The sequence below is a fragment of the Triticum dicoccoides genome, chromosome 6A (genome assembly GCF_002162155.2).
Source record: "Triticum dicoccoides isolate Atlit2015 ecotype Zavitan chromosome 6A, WEW_v2.0, whole genome shotgun sequence".
Classification (NCBI taxonomy): Eukaryota; Viridiplantae; Streptophyta; class Magnoliopsida; order Poales; family Poaceae; genus Triticum; species Triticum dicoccoides.
Genome location: NC_041390.1, coordinates 470,543,741 through 470,568,026, shown reverse-complemented (window position 1 = coordinate 470,568,026; position 24,286 = coordinate 470,543,741). Strand labels below are relative to the sequence as shown.

Below are 24,286 nucleotides of genomic sequence, written 5' to 3'. Positions count from 1 at the left end.
TCCTTCCTCAACAAACTCATCAGCTGAATCGGTCTCCAAAACAAACAAGGAACAACGCTCGCTGGATTCACCCTCTCGTAGCCCAAACAAAGTTTTTCTTAAACAGGGTTTGCCCAGAAAAATAAATAATACCCGTTTTACTAAAAATCAGCTGAAAACTTGTTTTATGAAAATCCAATGTTAATCCCCCCTATCCAAACAACCACTACATGTATATTTTTGACAAACAATAACACGACCAATGAGTAGCTCACTGACCATATGGCATTGGCAATGCTCGTGAACAGAGGATTCCGTGTACACGCCATGCATAAACGAAAGAAAGATGATCAATTAGTTGGAAGAGATTTTGTACAGAGATGGCAGTCAGCCTAGAGTCCACGTAGGCACACCGTATCACACAACCGAGACACGTACTCAAGAGCAGAGAATTAGCAACATTTAGGTATTTGCTTCTGAATCCCTTGGCCGCAACACAAACAAAGACGGTCCCAGATCTTCTCCGCGGTATGGCGCGTTTCACCACGTGCAAGAAGCAAGGTCCATACAATCAACCAATGCGAAGTCATCTGTACCAGTTTACCGCAGCACAAAAGAGGGCCCGTGTTGCATCTCCCCTGTTTTATGTACAGACGCCGTTTTGTGCCATCTTCCCCAAACACCCTATGCATCTTTCACTGCAAGGTTCGCTGGGCTTCGGTGAGTGAAATAATGTCAGTCAGCGGCGGTTTTCTCACACGACTACAAAAGCCCATCACCTTCATGCAACATCTGATCAGCTATTTTAGAACTCAACTGCAATATTCAGGCAAGTTAATATGAAAATTAGTTGCAGAGATGGTCATTCTGTGTGCCAGTGGCTATCTTGACAATTAAACCCTGAAAAATTCCTACTGATGAGGGATAATCTATAGGACATCTGTCAATCAGGCCATGAAGATAACTAGTGAAGATAAAAATATACTACACTTAGAATACTTACAGAAGGATTTGTGAAGACTATCAGCTGCTTATCAGCTGTTGAGGCAACAAGAGTAGTGTTATCTTCATTTAGAGCAACAGCTGTGACGTCCTGTCCTTCTCCCAGCTTCAGCGTATGAATTACCTGACAAGATACCCCTTATCCGTGAGAGTTTTGCTCATAGGATGTAAGTTCAAAAGTTTTCTCGTGTTCACCTCAAGTTTGTATAGATCAATGAAGCAGATCGAGGGAGCATGAACGTATAGCTTGGTCTCCTTTGACTCTGGTACATCCTCATCATCGTTGCAGTTGTCAATCATATGATCTTCATCAGTACTAGTGTCACGAGTGCAATTTCTAGATAAACATGCTGCAATTAAAGCAAACTGGCCATCCCTAGAAACCTCAATGCAACTAACACGCCCGGAGAAAGGTGACAGGACCGAGGTAGACATAGGGATTCCATTAACAGTGAAGGTGGATAGTCTCTTCTCTGATTCATTCCAAATCAATACGATTCCTTGAGAAGATAAGCATATCAAATGTGCCTCTCCCACATCCAGCTTCGTTATGAGCCGACCTGTCCTCAAAGAATGTAGAAGGGCACCAGATGTATGTGAAGAGGAAGCAACAAGTCCCAAATCAGAACTAACAGAACAGCAAGTTACTTCTCCAAGATGTCCTCTTAGAACATGCATAGGACCTTCGATTCGCCGCTTGCTGGAGGTTTCCAAAGTTCTGATTGGACTGCTACCACTACTAATACTATTGGCTAGAGGAGTACTTGGTGTTATTGGTGAAGGTGGAGGTTCTGGAGCATTTTTCCAATGTGAAGAGCTCATCTGATGTATCCTCCATAATATAACTGTTGTGTCACGAGACCCTGTGACAAAGTAATTGTTATCAGGAGATAGTGCGAGGCAGGTCACAGGAGCAATATGCCCAGATGCAGTTTCAATGGTCCTTGCTCCATCTGAGGAGATCAACTTCACAGAATTATCTGCATGCCCACCTACAGTCAAAGAAAAAAAGGGACATTAGAAACAATGCAGGAATGGAGAAGTCTTACAATATTTCATATCATAAAGATGACTATTTGATGTAAAATGATAGCATAAGAGCAACATAATACATTATTTTATTCAGGAACTAATAAGGAAACTAGTTTTTTGACACCAGATTGTAATGTGTCACTCTGGATATCAGGAATCATCCAGAAAAGAACCAGTACAAAGAAGACATGAAAGTGAAGCAGGCACAAAAAAAAAGGTGAAGAAGACTAGTTTTCAGACAAGTACCAATGAGTGGAAAAAATGATAGCTTTGAGAAAAGGAGAAAATAAGGTGAGAATACAATAATTACCAGTTATAACCTCTTTGTCACATGTGACGGCAACAGTTGACGAAGGTTGGATCGCAGAAGCAGCAAAAGCTATAGCCCTTGGGAAATGGTAGTCTTCTGCAGAAGCAGGTCCTTTGAAGATGCGCCTTATTGCGCCGCCGCTTGAATTTATGGCATTTTTCCCATGATGAAAGAGGAAGGGTGTCTCTAAGCCATCCGGGGTGTTTGGCTGCCAATGGTGCACTGCCACATGTGCTGCAGGCACATTTGCATCTACGACTACAATACAGTCATTCGATACATGCACTGCACTAGCGGGAACATTACACTGGTCTGGATTAGGAAGTAAATAAGATCTGACTTCACTTGGGTTCCGGAATATTGTCTGCACAAAAAAATATTTAACAATCTAGTACGCCACGAGATAAGAGAAAGTATCCAGTGCCACAAGCACTTGGAAGGTCCCATGATCGGAAAACTGTTTAAGTCATGAAAAAATCTGATTTTTTTATGACACACAAAACCAATTATCATGTTACGCAATGTTGACAGATATAATTTGATCTACACAGTGAGATACACAATAGATATGAGTTGCCTTGTACTTGAAGATCCTCATGGCGGATAACCTAACCAAAAGGGGATGACTGCACGAAGCACAGTGTCGGCTATATTTAAGCTAGCAGGAGACTGTAAACCATCTCGGCAAAGAATGCCCTTCCACTGTAAGATAAATGGTTACTTACAGCTTCCGGGAGTTTTTCTTTTAAATCACTTTATCACTATCTTATTGCTAGACAAGTTGTTTTTGCTTTTAGAAATCTATGGAGGATGAAGATGCCTCTTAAAGTTAAGGCGTTCTCTTGGTTAGTAATAAAAAAATTGGATTCTGACCGAGGACAATTTGAGCAAGAGAGGTTGGAAAGGTGCCAAGTTATGTGAATTTTGTGACTCTGAAGAGAGTGTGGATCATTTATTTTTCTCTTGCTCCTTACTACCTCCGTCCTGGTTTACTAGTCCTCCTCGTATTTTGGGTCATATTTTGACCATGATTTTAACTAATAAAATATATGTTATACTCCCTCTGTACCTAAATACTTGTTGGGGAAAACTACTACAAGTTGCCCTAGCTACAAGTATTTTGGTACAGAGGGAGTATGTAGCAAAAATAATATCATGGAAACTTACATTCAAATACGAATCCAACAATATAACTTTCAGTAACATGCATTAATATTTTGCTAGTCAAATATATGATCAAAATTTGACCCAAAATACAATGGGGACTAATAAACCAGGACGGAGGTAGTAGCTAAGTTTTTGTGGAATATTGTGGGGTGTGCTCTGGGTAATAAGAGATCTCCAGTTTCTTCTTTTTTTTTATCTATGCCAGAACTGGCTGCCTAGCTATACGGGCAAAGATAGGGTAGTTGTTTCACTAGGTGCTGCTGCTCTCTTGTGGTCTATCTGGAAAACAAGGAACAAGTCCTGTTTTCAAAGTGTTGTGCCTAGAGATCCTACTGACATTATTTTTCTTGTTTGTACTCTGTTGGACTCTTGGAAAAATCTGCAGAAAAGAGGGGTAAAAAACATGCTTCATCGGGTGTCTAGAAGAATTATGCTGGTGACTCGAGATGTCTTCAGAGGTGGGCATGGATCGGCGCCACGTGTAAGGAGACTTTTGTGAAGTCAGCTGCTGTTATGCTTGCTGGCTCAAAGGCATTTCATGTTAATTTGATGTTTTATCCTCTCAGAGTTCAGACTGATGTTACTTGCTTCAGCTGGTTAGTTTTTGGAGCCTCCTAGTGTAGTTATTGTATCAGTGATGTAATGGTTTGCTCAGTGTCCCTGTAAGAAAAAGACTCCATTTTCGTAATGAAAATGGGGGCTGTGTGGCCCCTTCGATCTAAAAAAAAGTGTCTCTTGGCACAATATCGAGATAAATACTAGTGGGATGAATGAGAGTCTCAGCTGGGAGCCAAGAGATAGGTGGCAAGTTCAGGGGCATCCAAATGTATATTACATAGGATGTTTTGAAGGAGAGGAATAAAAATTTCCTGGAACAAATGGCTGCACCTGCAAGAGGTGGCCTTAGAATAGTAACATGCTTAAAAGGAAAAGGTAGTGGTTGGAGTTGAGTTACTCTCACAGTTACATGGACCGATGATGAGGAGTAACATGCAACACTGAAGTCAGTTTGACATGTTTTAATTGGAGTACTATATGAATTTTTCTCAAGCGAAAGTACTATAGAACTTGTAATATGATTTTGTGATTGATATCTTTCTTGAGGAAAACATGAAGATGGTCGTATCCCTAATAGAGTAACAAGTCTATAAACTCTTGAATAGTGTGTCGTTACGAACCTTGAATAAGTAATCGCATTATTAATCAGCACGAGTGTGATTTACTCGCGAAACTCATACTTTATTATGATTATTCTGAACTATGCATGGTCTTTGTACTTGGAACAGTTACAATTACAGAAATAAATCACCAATTTTGCACTTGTAAAAATCACCTGCAGCTGTAAGATATCTGCCAATGGCCTTCTCTGTATATGTGGAACTATCAGCAACTGAGATGGCGTTTGTCCAAAATTTACTATTTGGTTTTGTGTAGCTTGCCGTTGCACCTTCAGTATTTTCAGCAAAATGTTAACAGCTAGAAAGTTACTGAGATGATCTAAAAGGTTGGATGTGAAACTTACTGGATCAGCAATTTTATCAATATCTACTGTCCCCTCGTATGTAGCATAGGGAAAAACATTGTTAGCCATCACTGCTTCTTTACCTCTTTGTTTATATCTGAATTAGAGAAAGTATTACATGACAAATGGGTTTAACACATAGATGAATAATTAATGACATTAATACAAGCCTCTAAGGCCAGCAAACTAAATATGTGAAATAATAATCACTGAATATATTTTTCTATGATGTGTCTGTTTAAAAAAAAATCCATGGATTATTGCTTGTGATCTATGGATACCAGAATCAGAAATTTTACATCCATCCTTTTAATATAAGAAATTTTACACTAAAGATAACCAAAAAACATGGCAGCAGCAAGATGTCCTTTGTTGGGATTGGGTTCAACACATTTGTCTTTGCGCACATCAACTGATTCAGTCATTCATTTACTACATGGTTCAAACGGTATTTCCAAGTTGACACAAGTTATCTGTATGGTTTTTACATTCAATGATGTAGGATCAGTCAAAATTGGTTACAAATGGGATGCACCAATCCAGTACAAAGCTGGGATTTTGATAAGGATCCAGTTGCAATGAGGGGAGAACCAGCGGCTACTGTATCGACCTTTTTTTCATTAGAGTATCTATTGGAAATTAAATTCTCCAGCATTTGAAGGTACCCCAGAAAATCAAATCCTTCCATTTGCTCAAATAAGGTAATACTTGATAGGTGCATTCCTTCACGTCATACTTACTTTACTGTCAAATGGAACAGCTAATAGCCTTATCAAATACACCCTCCTTTCCAAAATATAAGGTGCCCTTGGACTATTTCTAGTATTTCATCGCACAACTTGACTATGATTTCCGTTTATTGTATGTCTATAAAATTAGTATGAAGACATATGAAATAAAATTGTTTTGCAAGACAAATATGACGATACCATTTATACATGTGCATTCCATGTATTTTGGTATATATTAATGGTCAAAGTCGTACATCAAAGACCATTTTTTGGCAATATAAGTCAGGCCGGTGTAAGCCTGCCGTTGACACGTCAAAAAAAAAGTGTGCCTTACATTTTGGGTAGGAGGGAAAAGTAGTATTCCTTCACATCATACTTACCCTAATGCTGAAAGAATGGAAAGGATATGGATGACATTTGGCAGATGTGTATGAGACCAATGAATATGATTTAGTGAAATAAAGCAGTGATATCATGACATGGCAACAGAGATATAACAATACTAACGTACCCAAATATTAGATCAATCCATTCATGAAAATGAGCGGAGACATGATCACTCTCAAGAGCTTTCCGATGTTTATGTATAAAATCAACAGGGTTCTCGGCCCAAGGAGGTAATTCTACAGAGCCTGCAGTGACACTCAAAGTTAAGGGGGGGTTGCCACGTCTACTGAGTGACACTCGGTTCTCTTATGAGTATAAGACTGAAGCGAACTTACCTAGCCTTTTAGCAAGTTCATTTGCTCCCATGTCAACAGAATTCACATTAGTAAATACCTCAGGAAGGTAAAACATCTCTGGAACCTAGAGAAATAGTCGCATCGTTAGATTCCAACAAAGATTCTGATAAGACTTCTAAACTAGCAACGTGGAAATGTGTCGAGAGCACATTTTTCAACAAAACTTACTAGCTCTTTTACATCATTCATGTCTTCAAGGACACTGTTCCATGTTCTGGTGATATCAGAGAGCATGTGATTATCATCACCAAACTTGCCACCCCGCAGCTCAATAGAGAGGGTAGTGAAAGGTTCTATCCTGGCAAGATAATACAATACCTGCAGTAGAGATTTATATCAATGCACCATCATTGCAATCAAGGTATGGTCACACCAATCAACTACATAAGGGATTGTCACTGAAATGCAGCGAGGAAGTGGTTGATATTATGGAATTACTTCATAAGTACATCTTAGCCCAAACAAAAGGCACAACACACAAGCAAAATGCTGAATAAAAGCATGCAAGATCTAAAAATACGCACCGTGCCAGGACTAGAGTAATGTGAACCGTAGTGACAATTTGGGATGATTGGATCCTTGAAACTAGAGTAATAGTCTTGGAATTTCTTCAGCCGTGCAGGATTTAGAGCACCAATTGGCTTCATTGAAAAGAATCGAGTACCATCACCCGTGTAAGTGTTTGGAAAAGCAGGGCAATACATAAAAATGGGATCCAACTTACTGTTATGAGCGGCAAGAATAGAAGCACACAATTTACCTTTGAAAGATCTCGGTATGAGGAAGGATCTTCCAAGTCCAATGTTTTGGACTGGTAATCTGATACTACCCATGGGAAGATAGGATACTGCAGAAACAGGTAAGAATCATTAAATAGAAACAGAAGCAAGAACCTGCCAGGTTCATAAGTGAGAATTCTGAAGCAAGGATGCCTGCGAGATGTCATTGTAACTGCGCCCAGCAAGAGTGTTCAGTTCCATTAGGTAGTCAAAATTGCTAATCTGCACAAGAAAGCTATTCCTTATATCCTGACTCTACTTAACATATATGACCGTCAAAATGAGTTGTGCTCAAATACCTCCCATTTGGCCCAGCGCTCCATTAATTGAGTCTGTTTAAGGATTTGCTCAGGTTTCTAAAAACAATGATATTAGATTCAGGTAGGGGTAGATTCAAAACATTCAGATTTAGAGAACTGCATTGAACACCAACCTGTGTAGCTAGAAAAATATCATTCAAATAAGGAGGTTTGGTGTGAATGATAGCCCGATAAGCATGTCGACGTGCTTCTATATCCTAGATAAATTTCATATACAACTTAAAAATGGTTATCCAGATATAGCATGCATAAGATTCAAACAACATAAAGTGAGTCTCATCAACTATGTACCTCAAAATCAAAGAGGAAGTTAGACCTATCTACCATAAATAATTCCAATGCACTTTGACGTAACAAATACCTGCAATAGTTAACTTTAATCAGTATGAAACATATATTATAAGCACTGAACAGGCAGTCCACTCTGTAGACTGTAGTCTACATATGCGAGAAGGGGCGCAGATGGTAGAAAAGCTGAAAATACCTCACTTAACATTTTAATGCGTACCAGATAATAAAAATAATTATTTACCTTCTATTATAAATCTGATGCAGCGAAGATATGAACCAACTCCGATCTTTATCTTGCTGATCATATTGGCCGCTAGTGGATGCAACATCATCCATGTAACTGTCACTGTCAGATGTATGCTCATCAACTATGAAGTTAATCCTCTTTAATGTGACCTGAGAACAATATATGCTTGGGATTATGATATGCATTAGCATGATAGAGTAGGGCATGAAGAAGAATAGGCAGAATAGTACAATGTAAGGCGATAATCCACTTCTGAGCTCAGGCTCATCTGCACCCACGCTGAGGAAAAAAATCAAAACAAATACTAGAAAAATTCAATAAATTACATTTTTTTGCATGGTAGATAATTTGATCCGTGAGGTTCGCTCCAATTTTCAAATCATTTTGGACATCTGAGCAGCTCTCGGCAAAAAGACAAATTCGGTGTCTGTAAAAAAGTTTACTGTTCTGACCCTATTTGTCTTTTTTGCTGAGAGCTATTGAGATGTACAAATGATCTGAAAATTGGGGCGGACCTCAGCAACAAATTTTCTAACATGCAAAAAACAATTGGAATTTTTTTTATTTTTTGTGATTTTTTTTTCTGAGCGGGTGCAGATGAGCCTGGGCACCCAAACGCTGCACTCAATGCAAATAAGAACAAAAAATAACTTGTCAGTGTAGTCAAGGCTGCTGGAAGTTGATTCAGCTAGGTGGGGACACAATTACTCAAGTTTTTTATATGCTATTACACTAACAGTTATTGATTCTTTAGTGCGCTGTTCATTTTGGATCTTGGAATATTTGAATGAATATTATAAAGGGAACAGGTGCAATACAAAGAACACTGCTTCCATCTGTTTTTGTATCTACACAGTGATCATTTCGGGCAGTTCTCTAAACTTGAATATAAAGGATAGTTAATATTGAACACAATTCTTTTATTGTTCTCCAAAGGGGAACTTACAATACCAAGAACACTGTAGATTAAATTAGGGTGAATAACTGTGTGATGTGTGTTAGTCAATATTCCCACACCCTTGATTTACTTACAGTGGTACCGGACTTTACTAAGGACTCCTTAGAGATTAGACTACGACTCAAAACTATTCAGAATCATATGATGAACTTAGCTAGTTAAGCTCATCAGAGAGCTGTGTTGATTAGGACCCGGTCAAGGGCTCATGGCCAAGTAATGAAAGCATGAATTCGTAGTAACAATTCGTTTAATTTCAGTGTTCAAGTAATATATGGCACCAATAGAAGCTCTTTGGACTCCCTAAGAAAAAGCTATACACTAGGTATGACTATACAGGTGGAAGTACGTACATCAGCACACACTTACTTGGAAGGTTCCTCGTACGGTCTTCAATGGCTTCACCATCAACGATGGCAATTCAATTATAATTCTTTTATCTTCTTCGCCAGACCTGTAACCAGGTGCAATTAGTGTGGATCGAACCAGGTTGCGGACACCAGAAAAGTCTGAACTTCTTGAATCTATTGATCCTTTAAACGAATCAGGTGGCAAGGAATTTCTTAATTGATCATCTACACTGCTGCAAATTGTTTCGGTTTCTATGTGCTCAGCATCTTCATGTCCTCTATCCACTGACATTGCCTCAGCCACTATAATTAACGAAGTTGTTGGGAGAGCATTTGTAGATCGAGTGTCCCCTTCCTCTGTGTGGCATGCATTGGATTCTACACCATCACAAAGAAGCATCTGCTCCTCAAAATTAACAGCTGCACCAAAACGATCTGACCCATTGTAGTTTCTTTTCATAAATCTTCTCATCCTTGATGAACATTCAGTAAAATCCAGCTTCCAGAAAATCTGCTTAACAAAACAATAAAACAATCATGCATAGTGTTTTCTTAATAAGAATGCAAGAAAGCATGAAAGAAAAACAGGATTCGGTCCATACGCTATCAGGAGTACACAGAAGTTCTCCAAAAGGTCCATAGAGTCTATTTGTCTCTATTAAGCAATGAAGAAGATGTCGCCATGCCCGAACCCCAACAGAGGCACAACGACGGTTCAAGATATCAACCTGTGTTCGTCTCTCCATCTGCATGTCCAAAAGTTGTTAAGTGATGTATCACTAACACTGAATACCATAAGCGGAAGCGTTTTGTTCGATGTTGATATACCTCAACTCGTTGCAAGTTCCGTGCTAAGGCAAAACTTGAAACAAGAAGTGCAACATATTTGTAAGAAAGGGCAGAAAAATCTCTGCCTGACACTGACTTTGAGTCAGCAGATTGCAGACACTCCATCCAAGCAGCAGCCATAGCTTCAGTTGTGTTCCACCTCAGCGCACGCTCAATATCGCCTGCAGACCTCCGTTGTCCTGAAGTTGCCATTGCTACAACACTAAGACCTCTTCTCAAGCCAATCTTAGCACTAAACTCAAGGTCACGAGCAGCGGCCAAGGCTACAACTTTCGCGGATGCTTTGTCCTTTGGTGCAGATGCAGGCAGGAGTGGTGTTGTATCAGGAGGCCTCTGGAAACTTGAGAATGAGTGTAATTTAGCTGATCTACGCTCAAGCAATGAGGTGTCACGCCTGCGCAATTTATTTGTTGGTGGTGCAATTGTTTCTGCCCCAGAGGCACCAGCAGCAATCATGGCCAATGCCATTGCAACTGGTGGAGAGGCAAAAGCAGCAGCCCAGCCAGGTGATATCAATGAAACAGCAGCCTGAATTCAAAAGACACAGAATAAAATCCCACTGTGAACACATAAAACTTTGCATAAAAACAATGATGAGATATTTATCCGAGAAGACCAACTAAAGTCGCATAACAAATATCAAGGCCTTCCTCAAAAGTAATGTCAAGATAGAAGTGATTATGCTAAAGATCCAAATCACACTATTTAAAACAATTTCTCGAACATGAAATGAAAGTACAAAGTAAGCAATAGTTAGGAAAACATCTGATTTTAAGCTAATGTGCAAAATTCATAGTTCTATTTGCAGAAGTAGCATTTTTACTATAAAGCTATAAGATTGTAACAAGCATCGCTAGATCACAGTTATAGAGCTCAGTACAAGCACCAGATAACTTCAGTTATTAGCTATCTTATGGCCTATTTAAAATCAACTGTTACCTCAACAGGTAAAGTATCTGCAGCCGAAGCACAATCACCAACAAGTAGCGGATTTTCTCCATCCGAAGATGCAAGCTCGTGAATATTAGCCAAAACAGAGCGGTATCTTTTCAGGACAGCTGCATATGGTGGCATTAACAATCCAAGATATTTTTTCCTTAAAGGCTTTCTGTCGCTACTTACAGCATGCCATACCTGTTAGGATAACATAAGCTTCATGAAAACACATAATATAAAAAAAGTTGTTCGATCTATATATTCAAAACAAATAACATAAAAAAACAGGAAGCAGCAGCATAGAGTTATAATTTTTCCTCCGTTGGGCCTTAAAAGTAGCAGTGCTCTCAGGAAGCAGCAGCATGGAGTTACGCAATTTCCCTAGGTTAGGTCTTAAAGTAGTGATGTCCTCGAAAAAGGTCTTGAAAGTAGTGCGTTTTTTTTCTCACAAAAAAAGTGTCCCACGATTTTAAGGCCTAACACAGAAAATTCTAACTGAACGTTCTACAGTGTCATCTACTGTAGTGATATCTCTGAGAGCAACTTGTACAAGATTACCTCTTTAGGAGTGTTTCCATACAAGTTGCTCCCTGATATCTCTTGGTATGAACTGCGGGTTTATCTTTGATCATCAAGGCACTAAATGAGTGAAGGGAATTTCCTTTTTAAAATTAATCATAACAGGTTGAGGATAGCTCTTTGGACATATAATTCAAAGTTAAGACACGAGACATTTAGATATATGGTGGGGGCAACAAGCTTTCTGCATCAGGAATTTAAATTATAAGTGTTTTGAAAACTGCAACATGATTATAAGCATTTGGAACATGCTTTTTATGCTACATTCCACAAAATACATAAAGTAATCAAACAGATTGGTGCAAAATAGTGCTTCATCTATGCAAAAAATAATGAGACCACCGCATGTGAACTTTGGGGCCATGCATAGACCATCAGAAACAAGAGGAAGAAGATGGTAAATGAAACTACTCCCTCCGTTCCTAAATATAAGTCTTTTTAGACATTTCAAATGGACTACAACATACAGATGTATGTAGACATATTTTAGAGTGTAGATTCACTCATTTTGCTCCGTATGTAGTCACTTGTTGGAATCTCTAAAAAGACTTATATTTGGGAACGGAGGGAGTACCACGCATGGACTATGGTGTCTGCATGTCGTGATTCTGATGAAGTATTCAATCTGAAAGGATAGCATGGAACACTTGTATGTTTTTAGATACTGATCATATTTTTCAATCAATGAAAACCAAATTTACCTCCGAATAAAGAATAGAAGACGCAACCAGAACCCTCTGTCTCTTAGATTCAGAAACTGGCACATTCAGAAAGGGGCCAAGCAATCTGTAAAAAAAAAAAACAGAGGTTTCGAAATATCAGTAAAGATATGTTAAAAAGTATCAGTGAAGAAGCAATGGACAAAATGGTTAGTATGGATGCAGTATAGAATGAAAGGCCACTGGCTACTATGGACCATGGAGTGATAATTCTGGATCAAATCCTTTTCTTGAACTACAATTTTAACATGATACTCTACTTAATAGCTGGTAAGGTGTACCTCCATAGAAGTGCAGACTGAGGTTTTATGGTAGGCGAACATGAGTTACCATCAAGTTCAATCACACTTCCAGTTTGACAGCCCAATCTTTCTGATATATCATCATTCTTCATGCTAATGTTTCTCATAAAGAGGTCGTCTTCCCCAGTATCATCCTCCCTCATTGAAATAAGAGTCAACCGGAGCATACAGAAAAAAGGCTGATCACTATCTAACAACTGATTAAGTGCACTCATAACACCAATACCACCGGCAGATCCCTCTCCAGAGCCAAGGCCAGCCCCAAATCCAGAATCTAGTAGAAGTGTCTGCAGCATTGCAACTGATTTCTTCACTAATGGAAGTTCAATCCAGTCCCCATTGGAGTCCTTCTCTACAACAGATTTCCATGCTTCCCAACCACTTCCTCCTCCCCCAAAGACATTAGCTTTGGATGGAATGCATACACCATACCACAGTCGGCTTCTGTACTTCCAACCTTCAGAAAGATCTGAAATACAGCTCCCATAGGATACAAATGCATGCCTGACAGATCCATAAGGCTCCGCTGCTGCTGCTGCCGTTACGCGTTCCATTACCTCAGAAGAAATTTGCCCATTTGTGCCAGACATCGAAGCAAGAACCTGGAATTTTTTTCACACCAATAATGATGTAAGATAGCAAGCAAAAGTTGGTATGAAGTAGATGAAACTGAATGTAAGAGTGGACTATAAAGGGAAAATTCTGAAACAAGATATGCTACACAGAGTATTCTTCTGGATTATACTCATACTAGTACAAAGAAATAGTGTATACATGCTTGCCGAGTTCTAAGAAATAGTGTAACTCCTATAAAGGGTAGTGGCCTGATTGACAAGAAATAATGTACATATGCTTGTCGAGTTCCAAGAAATAGTGTAACTCTTATAATGGTAGTGGTCTTATTTTGAATCTTGAATTAAACAAAAACCACCCTTTACTGTCGATTATCTTCACAAGAAGTTTTCCCTAGAAACTGGACCTCTAATCATCTATCTCATATATTCCTAAACAATACAATACCACTAATGAGTTTTAACATTTTCAGCAATAACATGATATAGCATCTCACAAATTCACAAAATTGCCCCAGAAACAAAAAAGGGACTCAACATGTCAAAGCAATGAAAGAACATTACAAGTTGGACCTATAAAAAATATAGGCATAAATTGAAATTATGCAAATAAGATTGTGATAATATATGCCTGTTCTAGATATACATACATCAACCGGCAGTCCACCAGCATCACTGGACAAAGACTGCCTTGAGCCCCCAGCTTCTAAAGGCTCGCTACCAGTTCTGCTCAATGACCTACTGGCAGCTGATGAAGCCATCGATGCAGGAGATAAAGCACTGTCAATTAAGCAGGATGTAAAAAATTGTTGGCTGCGTGACCTCAGATGATCTTCTACGAGCATCATCAGAACTACTGCATTCTCAGCCAAGACTACTAAGAGATCGGCAGCCTTTTCTGCTTGTATTTTTGGTTCTTTAGTCTCCACTTCAACATCAGATGCTGCAGCAGTAATTCCTTCAGACTGCTGTGGCGACAACCAAGAAAAGAACATCATTTGCGAAATGATAAAACCGTAACCGTCTAATTTATAAATTAACAGACACTCTATGTGTTATTGTCCATAAGACTGAACTCATCTGTGCATGTTATAAACAAGGCGACCAATGTATTAAGAGTACCATAATTCATAATAAAAGTGAGGTTTTGAAACAAAAGCAAAATTATCCACATTTTTCTGTTCCTTGGAATACAAGTGATGACAAATATGCCTTGACAATGTATTGCTACTGCACCTATGTACAATCATAGACAGAAAGTAGTGGTCATACAAGTTTAACCATGTTACATGGGCTCAATTGATCGAGCAAGCTTAGTTTGTAGTCTAGTCCTAATTTTAAGCTAGTTTTAGAAACCTGATTACCTTCAGATATGTTTGATAAGCCTAAGATCCTTCTAAAACAGAAGCTTAAACCAGAGAAGGTGGCTTGGGAACTCTGCAAGGTGCAAGGGCTTACAAGCAAGAATCGTTATGTAGTTTCCTGTGCTAATTTCATAAGTTGGCTTGTTTCACTTATGACCCCCGTAAACTGGATAATAGATATAGCTAATATAGGCTCCAAAATATCACAGGTTTGTACTGATTTATTCCCAAATTTTGCGTTCATTTTATATAAACAGGAAGTAGAAGAGCCTATCAGATACATGGGGTGAAAAAGGTAGAAAATAGCAATTGACAAATATGCAAGAACCATGCGTTGCTAGTTAGTTCTGTAATTTCAAAATAATGAAGTCCAAGTCCAAGCGAATAACATTTGTAAAAAGGAGCATCTACCTGAACTCGAAGCTCCTGAGCAGAAAAATCAAGCAGACTACCCAGTAATCTCCTTTTGAAAATTGGTAATGCTTCTTCACGCCTTGAAAACAAAGAAAAATATCACACTGATATTCCAAGCCAAGAAGATAATATCTTCTATAAAAGCATTATATTATGTTTGAATCAATAAAATAATCAGGCAGAGCGTGACAAGCACCTGTATTCTATTGTTGATAAAAATGCGATGAGGTAGTAAAGCACAAAAGGCTGCAGCTATTGTTATTTTAAAAGGTACGGTGGGGATATTTAGAAGGAATTTCCAGTTTTAGATCATATGCAGCCCTGCATAATGTCATGCTTTAACGATCTTAGGGGTTCTGATGTTTTTTTATCACGTAAATACTTCTTATACTGCCTAGTCTTTACCTCTTTATCTTTATCTTTACCTCTTTACCTGCATAAAGCGGCTATCGCTTCTGGTCGTCCGTCATTAAAATTACCCTTCAAGTTGATAAAAATTACCCACCAATGCCATCCGTAAGTGAAAAACGATTCGTTTTTTTCTCTTAAGTCACCGCCGAGAGCGACTTGTTCATATAATGGAATGCGCTGCCAAAACACAAGCAAACCAACCACCCTTCTGGCCTGGGCGGTTCTCTGCCACCCAGGAGATCTGGGTTCGAACCCGAGTCCTCCCCATTTTTCATGCCTTTTTTTCGCGAATTTCAGTTGGCGTGAGATAGAGCTACATCGCTAAGTGTCGCTTAACAGATGGTCTATACAGTATTACGGTCAAAATATTCTCTTTTTAACTTTTTTTTTTGGCAAATTCAAGTATTTTTTAAAAATATTCATATCGTTCAACCCCCAACACCAAATTTAGCATGTCATAATTGTCCAAAAAGAAATTGCAGATTCTAAATATAATGTTGTCTTGCATGTTAATTATTTTTAAAATTATTTTATGTTTTACCCTTAATTAGTACTTTTCTTTTCTATTAAAGGTACGGAAGTTTCTTACTCCCCTTTTTTGTACGTCACTTATTACAAGATTTTCATCTGTCGTTTGGTTCGTCCATTTGCACATAAAATAAAATAGAAAATAAAAAATACTTGCAAATAGTATAAAATTCTCATGAATTCAAAATATATTCTTGATTTTAGAAAATTTTCAGAAAATTGTAAAAGCGCTCACAAATTTAAAAAATGTTCATGATTTCAAATATATGCACGAGTTTTAAAAAATGTTCATGATTTTAAATATTATTCATGATTTCACGAGATTGAGAGTGATAGTTTATCTCGATGATGCAACAAAATGTGGTCATGACCATTGACGATTATGAAAAAAAATCTCCCGTTGCAACGCACGGGCCCTTTTGCTAGTAGATAAACAAAAATGCATGTGGTGGTTGATACGGAACGCATAGATAGGATACATAATTAGCAAGATATTATGGCATGGGAGCATTGCTTCTTATTGCTTTTTGTTTACCTAATTCTTTGGTCTCCCATGCTAAACCCCCCAGCCATTGAAAGCCATTCTGCACAGTGTATTGTTGCCTCCACATCCTGAAGAATTACAGCATTAAAACCATCAAGACACAATCAAGGATCAAAGAGAAGTCTGGCTAGGGAAACATTCCAACCACAAAACTACCATAAAAAATTATTACGACCCATTCTCCAAAAAGAAGCTTACAATCCTATAAAGTTAATATGCAAACAGAAACACAAGAGATCAACGTCACTTGCCTTCCACCCATCTTTTTGCCACATTGAATGCTCCAGCATAATAAGTAGAAACTTGTGTATGACGTCTTCAAGCTCATATATGCTTACACCATCTGAATCTTTGTTATCACCCATCTAAATATCAACTTTACATATTAAAATAAGCATAGAATACAAGTGCCACTTCTTAATATAATTATCAATGCAAAATGTTGGATTTGCCATCACAGAAATATTACCTCATGATTAGAAATCATAACCTCCAAAATCCAATCAGGCCATTCTGCAATGGAAGTCATAGTACTTCTATTCTCAGGGTGACTGCAAACCAAAAATAGAAGATCCTGAAATAATATAGAAGGCATCATAAGTGATTAAAACGCAAGACAAATAAAATGCACTATTCAAAGTAAAAAAGACAAACCTGTTTTTTAGCTTTGGAAAAATCAATGTTAGGAATTCACATATTTGATTTATGGGGCTTACAATATTAATTAACTAATGCAACCACTGAAGAATCGAAGGCAACATTTAGCAGAATGATCATGCAAATAACTCAGGGATGTGGTACAAGAACCAAAACCAAGCCTCTAAATTAATCATGGAGCATGGTGTCTAGGGTGTAGACATCATTTAAACACATTTTGGTTGTGTCCTAAATTAAAAAGATAGTCTCAACATATAAGTTAACATCTACCCATATCAGACGCTACTCGCCAGATGTCCTCCCCACTTATACTAATTGGTCTCTCCCCAAGTTGTTCTTTGATAGTTGAAACCATGGCAAACCAGCCACATCAGCGCATTTTAACTTTGGAACTGTTTGTCAACACAGTGAGAGCTGAGGTTGTTATGAAAATTGGAGGCAAAGGCCATCTAATAAACCAAAACTCCCTCCCACCCATACCTAATCTGCACATGGTTTAATCATGCAAATCTTCAAATATGAAAGGAACTGAGAACTGATTAAGATGGGAAGAGTAGTTGTTAAATTATAATAATCGATATCCTAGAAAAACCAGTATACAACTCCATCATGACCAAAACTCCGTCCAAACGTTTGCATGGCGAGCTGTGTATTTAGCCTTTAACATCACCCCACCTCGTGGTATTTCACATATTTTTGGGACTTGGCTACAGGGGTTAAAAAATCTTTAAGGCTTCTTATTCTAGTCGGGGTAGCAGCTGTCTTTTCGGTCTATCTGGCTTTGCATAAATGATGTCATATTTTACAAGATAAAAGTTTGTTCTTGTATGAGGTGCTACGCTTGTGTACCAAACTACCAATTGGCTGCGGTTATGGGCACTATTACAGAAGGCGTGGTACAAGGACCTGATAGAGCCAGACGCGAATAAACTTGAGTGGATCACCAGGGTGTTTATGATCCGCTTTGGGCGGCATATGCCAATGATAGACTTTTGAGTGTTTAGAGTGATCTTATGTGGTTTGATCGTCCAATTTGATCCATGTGTTTGATATTTCCCTCTCTTGGCAAGATCAAAGTTTGATCTTTTGTAATAAACAATGTAATAAGTTTGGCTATATGCGTCTAATGGTGCAGGGCAAGGGGTAATAAAGCTTCCATTTTCTAAAAAAAAAGTAATATCATAGACTTCAAAAGACAAGAATTATGATAATGGCATAAGAGATGTCAATCAAGAGAATACACATAATGGAAAATGTTATATGAGCATATTATCAGTGATCATATCATCATTCATGTCAAGAAAAATTAGGTGATAACTTTATCTGAATAAATCAGTAAATGTACCTGAAGAGTACGAGCTTGAAATGCTCGTGATGCATATGGAAGAGAACGTAGTAGAACTAACAAGAGCGGAATATGCTGAAAGCGATAATCAGAATCATACAAGTTCAGATTATCATTTGCTGAAGAAATATTGATCTGCATTGAAGAATACAAGACATAATTCAGGTTTCCAGAGTAAAATTGGTTGCACCTATGACATGCTTAAGCGAGCAAAACGTGAACTATTGTGAAGCACAGCTACATAAACTTCAAAGAAATTTTATTTGAAAGTCTTGCTTTTGTAATATTCCAAATATTTAGCTTATTCAGGTACTTAGAAATGATGGCGTAGTCTAATAATACTCCCTCCGTTCACAAATATATGATGTTTTGGGTATTTCAATATGGACTACACACGGACTGAAATGAGTGAACAAACACACTAAAACGTGTCTATATACATCCGTTTCACACAAAATTTAAAAATCTTATATTTGTGAATTGGAACTCCGCCTATGTCTTCTAGGCATAGCCGGTCCCAAGCCCGGGTAAAGGAGGAGGGTTGTGATAGGCTTGGCGAGCCAACGTAAAAACTAGCCAGTCCCATAGGTATGAAACCGATTTGAGCGAGAGTAGTACTAGGATGGGTGACCTCCTGGAAAGTCCTTGTGAAAGAGTTTCATATCTAAGGGTTGTGATAGGCTTGGCGAGCCAACGTAAAAACTAGCCAGTCTTTTGGGTATGAAACCCATTTGGGCGAGAGTAGTACTAGGATGGGTGACCTCCTGGGAAGTCCTCGTGAAAGGGTTTCATATCTAGCCTACCCCAACTTGTTTGGGATCAAAGGCTTCGTAAGTAAGTAAGTATATTTGTGAATTGGGGGAGTAGAAAGCAAAACAGGAGTTGCATTAACCATTCAGTGTAGTGCTGAAAACATATCACATATCCAATATCCGTAAGTCAGTTAAAGAACACCATACCACTGCAGATATTAAAGATCTATATACATTTCTGGTCATAAGCCTTCTTGGGGCTGCTTGAAAAGCTTTCTGCAATGCAAACAGCAATAAAGATACTCTGTCTTCAAACATGGTATTTCCTTCGCCATTAGCAGTTGTCAGAAAACCACTTGGCAACTTTGGTTTTGCAATAAGTGAGGAAAACTTCAGGTGACCTGAGGCAACCAAAGCGCCCAAAATATGAACTATCCCAACAAGTACTCCATCACCATTATCAATATTGTATACATTGTTCTGAACATTGTCAGTGATACTTGGGAGGTCCATGCCACTCCGATTCTTTAGGAACTGATTTTTTAGTAAGCGCCATTTGCTAGTGGATACAGGTTCAGAGTTACCATCATGAGAGGGTGACTCATGACTGTCAACTGACGGGGTCTCACGATTGCAGTTTGCTTCACTACTAGCTGGTTTCAAGAGTGAACGACTATTAGTAGATTTTGACTGAGAACTTCCATTCCATTTAGCAGCATTTTGTGGCACATCGCAGTTGTTGAAAGTGTTTTTATTGCCAGATTTAGCCTCTCTCTGCAAAAGAACAAGTAATGCCTCTACACCTCCACGAGAAATAAATGACTGAGCATACATGTGCGCTCTAGTACTGTTTGGGTGCACAATCAGTCTGTAGATGAGGAGCAAGACCCTAGGAACCTGCCAACAAAGCACATTGCTAAAAATCATCAGAACCATTCTTTCAATCAAGTTTCCACATCAAGAAGCTATACAAAGGTATTAAGACTGACTTTGGTGCATACCCCATAGTATAGAAAACCACATTAAGCATTAGCACTGATTAGTTACAAAGAATAGAAAAAAAATATGGCAATAGTTTAACGAACACAAGACTAGATTCTCTTCAGTATTTTGTTGTTATGAAACAAATACATCTGAGTATGAAGTACTCCAAATGCAAAGTAGCATGTACAAAACTAGGCAGATTACAAACTCAGATACAAATGGACCAAGTATTTCCATGTATGACATCATCCTGGTGAACAAGAAAGCGCTAGCCAAACTTTGACGAGAGTCTTTGTTTTCTGGCAAGGGGCATGTAATGTTGTGCTAGACTACCAGTGTCGAATCCAGTTACCTGGTTAGGTTGTGGGCAGTCAACAACAAATCCTACCAAACGACGAACATCATCAGAAGCCATTGTGGAAGAAGCTGATCCTATCAACAGTTCAATAACAACCAACAGCTCATCAACAAGAGCATTCACTTTCCCTAAAGGTCTCTCAGTTCCAGTCAATGTGAAGGTATCTATTGAATCTCCTTCACGAGTTACCCAGTAACACCTTCTGCATCCATCAAGAAGCATTTGCAACGCATTTGCATCATACATGCAAGCAGATTCTGCAAAAACCATGTCTGCAAGTGAAGAGAGAAGCTTTTTCTGCAGAACATAGTTGCATGAGCTCCACATCTTCAGGTCCAACAGCAAAGTGCTAAAGAGCTGCGCTTTTAGACCAGGATCATTTATTTGAGATTGGCACAAAGATACAATTGCAGCAACAAGCTCCTCGTCTCTCAGTATCTCTTTCTTCCCACTTTCTAGTTTTGACAGTGTTTCCAACAAATATTGTAAAACTTGTGATAGAAGCTCTGGTCCATTGGTACGGCAAAGCTCTTGCTTATTTCCAGGATGTTGAATTGCCAGAGAAATTATTCTGAATATAGGAACAGAAAGAGAAGACGTAGCAAGAGACAGTGACACATCACCAAGTATAGGTTCCAGGTTATCCATCTCAATATTGCTAACAGTCAATGGTAGTAAAGCCATTGGACCTCCACAAGCTAATGCCCATAATGATTCTGCAGGTCGCACGCGACAAGATATGTGAACCATCCCAATAACTTCCGCAGGCCTTCGGTGAGTACCTAAGATTAAACATGAGATAATATCAATAGTTATCCTTCTGAACCAACCCAAGCCACTTTTTTAGGTACATAGTCATTATTGTATGTCATAAGTTGCTCTTCTCCTATCAAGGATGACAATTTACTACAATCAATACATGAATGATTGATGGGAACTGGGAACCAAACTCAATCAACCTTTTTAATTTATATACACATAACATTGTATGTCGTAATTTTGATAGCCACTAGAAATACTTTGTCCCTGGGAATGGTTAATGGCATGTGAGAATAACAATTTCATTCAATTACTATAGGAACGATTGATGCAGAACTGTGGAACAAGATTTATAAAGACTGGTGTTATGACCGGCATATACTACAGCCCAGGCAGTTAGGGGCCTGGCCCAGTTATCTTATCTTTATTAGGGGCTTAGCCCAGTTATCGTATTTGGAGATTATATAAACTCATGTAAGGACTCGTTTCAAGTTAAGCAAGAAGCAATCAGATTTGCTCGGCTTCCTTAGGGAGCCGGGAGACCTAACCCTAGCCGCCGCCCCTGCTCTCTCTCTCTCTCTCTCTCTCCCTCGCGCGCGCGCGCACGCAACGACCGCGCCCCAGCGCCGGCGACCACGCCTTCCTCCACGCCATCGCTCCTTCCACCCCTACAACCTGAGACCACGCCCTGGTAGGGATCCGGTTCCTACCAATCTGGTATCAGGTGTCTCAGGCTCGATCATGTCCACGCCACCGCCCACCCCCACCCTCCCACTGCCGATCGCATCCTCGTCGCCGATGACCACCGCGGCCAGCACGCCGCCCCTGACTGGGCCGGTCTCCTCCGCCGCCTGGACGCCACCCGCGCCCGCCCCCGCCGTGCTCACCCCGGAGGAGATGACGGTGGTGCTCCGGGACCTTACTCAGGCGGTCCAGGGCATCTGCACCTTCCTCGCGGGGCACTATGGGCTGCCGCCACCCGCCCCCGTCACCATTGTCACGGGGCCGCAGCAGCTCCTGTGGCAGCCACCACCACCGGCGACTGTCGTCGCATCCATCATGCTGCTGCCGCTGCAGCAGCAGCCGCCGCCGCCGCCACCGGTGATCTCGGGGCCGGGCCTTCCGTCGACGGCGCCCGGGGTGCCCATCCACCAGGTCCGTTTTCCCCCGTCGCCATCTCCGCTATCGGCCTGGCTCGCTGGGTCCATCGAGCCGGTCTATACGATGGCCTCAGGACAGCCGCACGTGATGTCACCGCCGGCGCCGCCCCCGACCATGCAGTTCGGCGGGTCCTCGGGTGCCGCGGGTCCCTACGATGGTGTGGACGGGCCCCTTTTCCATGGCGGTACTCTGCAGCCGCACACTCGGTGCCGTCACCCTCGTTGTTCCGCGCAGATGACACATACCCGCCCGTCGTCCACGCCCACCAACCGCCGAGATTCTCCATGCTGGAGTTCGCGACCTACGACGGTACTGTCGACCCCCTGAATTGGCTCAACCAATGCGACCAATTTTTAAGGGGGCAGCGCACGCTTGCGTCCGACCGCACCTGGATCGCCTCCTATCATCTACGCGGCGCCGCCCAGACGTGATATTACGCCCTCGAGCAGGACGAGGGCGGCATGCCGCCATGGGAGCGTTTCTGCGATCTGTGCCTCTTGCACTTCGGTCCGCCTATACGCGGGAGACGTCTGGCGGAGCTTGGGCGCCTTCTGTTCCTCACCACAGTGCAATACTTCGCCAACCGCTTCTAGGCACGGGCGTGCCATGCCCCCGGCGTTTCGGCTCATCAGCGGGCTAAGCTCTTCGTCGGTGGCCTATCGGACCACAATCGCGTGGACATGGAGATGCGCGGGCCACAGGACCTCCAGACGGCCATGTACTACGCCCGCACGTTCGAGCGCCGCGCGGTGGCCATCCAGCAGGCGCCACCGCCCCGGGCCGCTGGGCCGCCGCCCTGGCCGGAAGTTCCCGCGCAGGGTCGCCCTGCTCAGGCTTCCGCGGCGCCCCTCGCCGCGTCCGCGGCGCGCCCGTTCCGCCGGCTCACCCCGGCCGAGCAACTCGAGCGTCGCCGCCAAGGGTTGTGCTTCAACTGCGATGAGCCCTACGTGCCCGGGCATGTTTGCCCGCGACTCTTCTACCTGGAGGCTGCGGACTACATTGAGGAGGACGCCGCCGCCGCAGGGCTCGGCGACCTGCCCGCCCCAGTTGACACGGAGGTGTTTGGCGCCCGTTGATCACCTCGATGAGTTCCGCAAGCGCTTCCCCGCCTTCCAGCTCGAGGACGAGTTGTTTGTGCATGCGGGGAGAGATGTTATGACCAGCATATACTACAGCCCAGGCAGTTAGGGGCCTGTCCCAGTTATCTTATCGTTATTTGGGGCTTAGCACAGTTATCGTATTTGAAGATTATATAAACTCATGTAAGGACTCGTTTCAACTTAAGCAAGAAGCAATCAGATTTGCTCGGCTTCCTTAGGGAGCTGGGAGACCTAACCCTAGCCGTCGCCCCTGCTCTCTCTCTCTTTCTCTCTCTCTCTTTCTCTCTCTCTCTCTCTCTCTCTCTCTCTTTCTTTCTCTCTCTCTCTCTCTCTCTCTCTCTCTCTCGCGCGCGCGCGTGCGCACGCAACGACGGCGCCCCAGCGCCGGCAACCACGCCTTCCTCCACGCCATCGCTCCTTCCACCCCTACAACCTGAGACCACGCCCTGGTAGGGATCCGGTTCCTACCAATCTGGTACTAGGTGTCTCAGGCTCGATCATGTCCACGCCACCACCCACCCCCT

General features: G+C 41.0%; 1 protein-coding gene across 1 annotated transcript in view; it reads right to left on the bottom strand.

Moving 5' to 3' along the window:
• Nucleotides 1–289: 289 nt before the first annotated feature.
• The window catches only part of LOC119317347 (BEACH domain-containing protein C2-like), a 28,086-nt gene continuing 4,089 nt past the window's right edge, over nucleotides 290–24,286 (bottom strand). The window contains exons 2-31 of the mRNA XM_037591783.1: nucleotides 20,737–21,524; nucleotides 19,608–20,297; nucleotides 18,649–18,783; nucleotides 17,116–17,220; nucleotides 16,898–17,011; nucleotides 16,638–16,714; nucleotides 15,161–15,242; nucleotides 14,036–14,350; nucleotides 12,793–13,415; nucleotides 12,494–12,578; nucleotides 11,217–11,411; nucleotides 10,257–10,805; nucleotides 10,031–10,174; nucleotides 9,448–9,939; nucleotides 8,118–8,272; nucleotides 7,877–7,946; nucleotides 7,699–7,782; nucleotides 7,565–7,621; nucleotides 7,419–7,487; nucleotides 7,247–7,333; nucleotides 7,011–7,127; nucleotides 6,655–6,804; nucleotides 6,466–6,550; nucleotides 6,255–6,375; nucleotides 5,013–5,109; nucleotides 4,824–4,937; nucleotides 2,324–2,687; nucleotides 1,177–1,973; nucleotides 983–1,105; nucleotides 290–795 (exon numbers count right to left, since the gene is read on the bottom strand). Of these exons, the coding sequence (XP_037447680.1) occupies nucleotides 742–795; nucleotides 983–1,105; nucleotides 1,177–1,973; nucleotides 2,324–2,687; nucleotides 4,824–4,937; nucleotides 5,013–5,109; nucleotides 6,255–6,375; nucleotides 6,466–6,550; nucleotides 6,655–6,804; nucleotides 7,011–7,127; nucleotides 7,247–7,333; nucleotides 7,419–7,487; nucleotides 7,565–7,621; nucleotides 7,699–7,782; nucleotides 7,877–7,946; nucleotides 8,118–8,272; nucleotides 9,448–9,939; nucleotides 10,031–10,174; nucleotides 10,257–10,805; nucleotides 11,217–11,411; nucleotides 12,494–12,578; nucleotides 12,793–13,415; nucleotides 14,036–14,350; nucleotides 15,161–15,242; nucleotides 16,638–16,714; nucleotides 16,898–17,011; nucleotides 17,116–17,220; nucleotides 18,649–18,783; nucleotides 19,608–20,297; nucleotides 20,737–21,524 (6,938 nt within the window). The 3' untranslated portion in view covers nucleotides 290–741. The remainder of the gene's footprint in view (nucleotides 796–982; nucleotides 1,106–1,176; nucleotides 1,974–2,323; nucleotides 2,688–4,823; nucleotides 4,938–5,012; nucleotides 5,110–6,254; nucleotides 6,376–6,465; nucleotides 6,551–6,654; nucleotides 6,805–7,010; nucleotides 7,128–7,246; nucleotides 7,334–7,418; nucleotides 7,488–7,564; nucleotides 7,622–7,698; nucleotides 7,783–7,876; nucleotides 7,947–8,117; nucleotides 8,273–9,447; nucleotides 9,940–10,030; nucleotides 10,175–10,256; nucleotides 10,806–11,216; nucleotides 11,412–12,493; nucleotides 12,579–12,792; nucleotides 13,416–14,035; nucleotides 14,351–15,160; nucleotides 15,243–16,637; nucleotides 16,715–16,897; nucleotides 17,012–17,115; nucleotides 17,221–18,648; nucleotides 18,784–19,607; nucleotides 20,298–20,736; nucleotides 21,525–24,286) is intronic.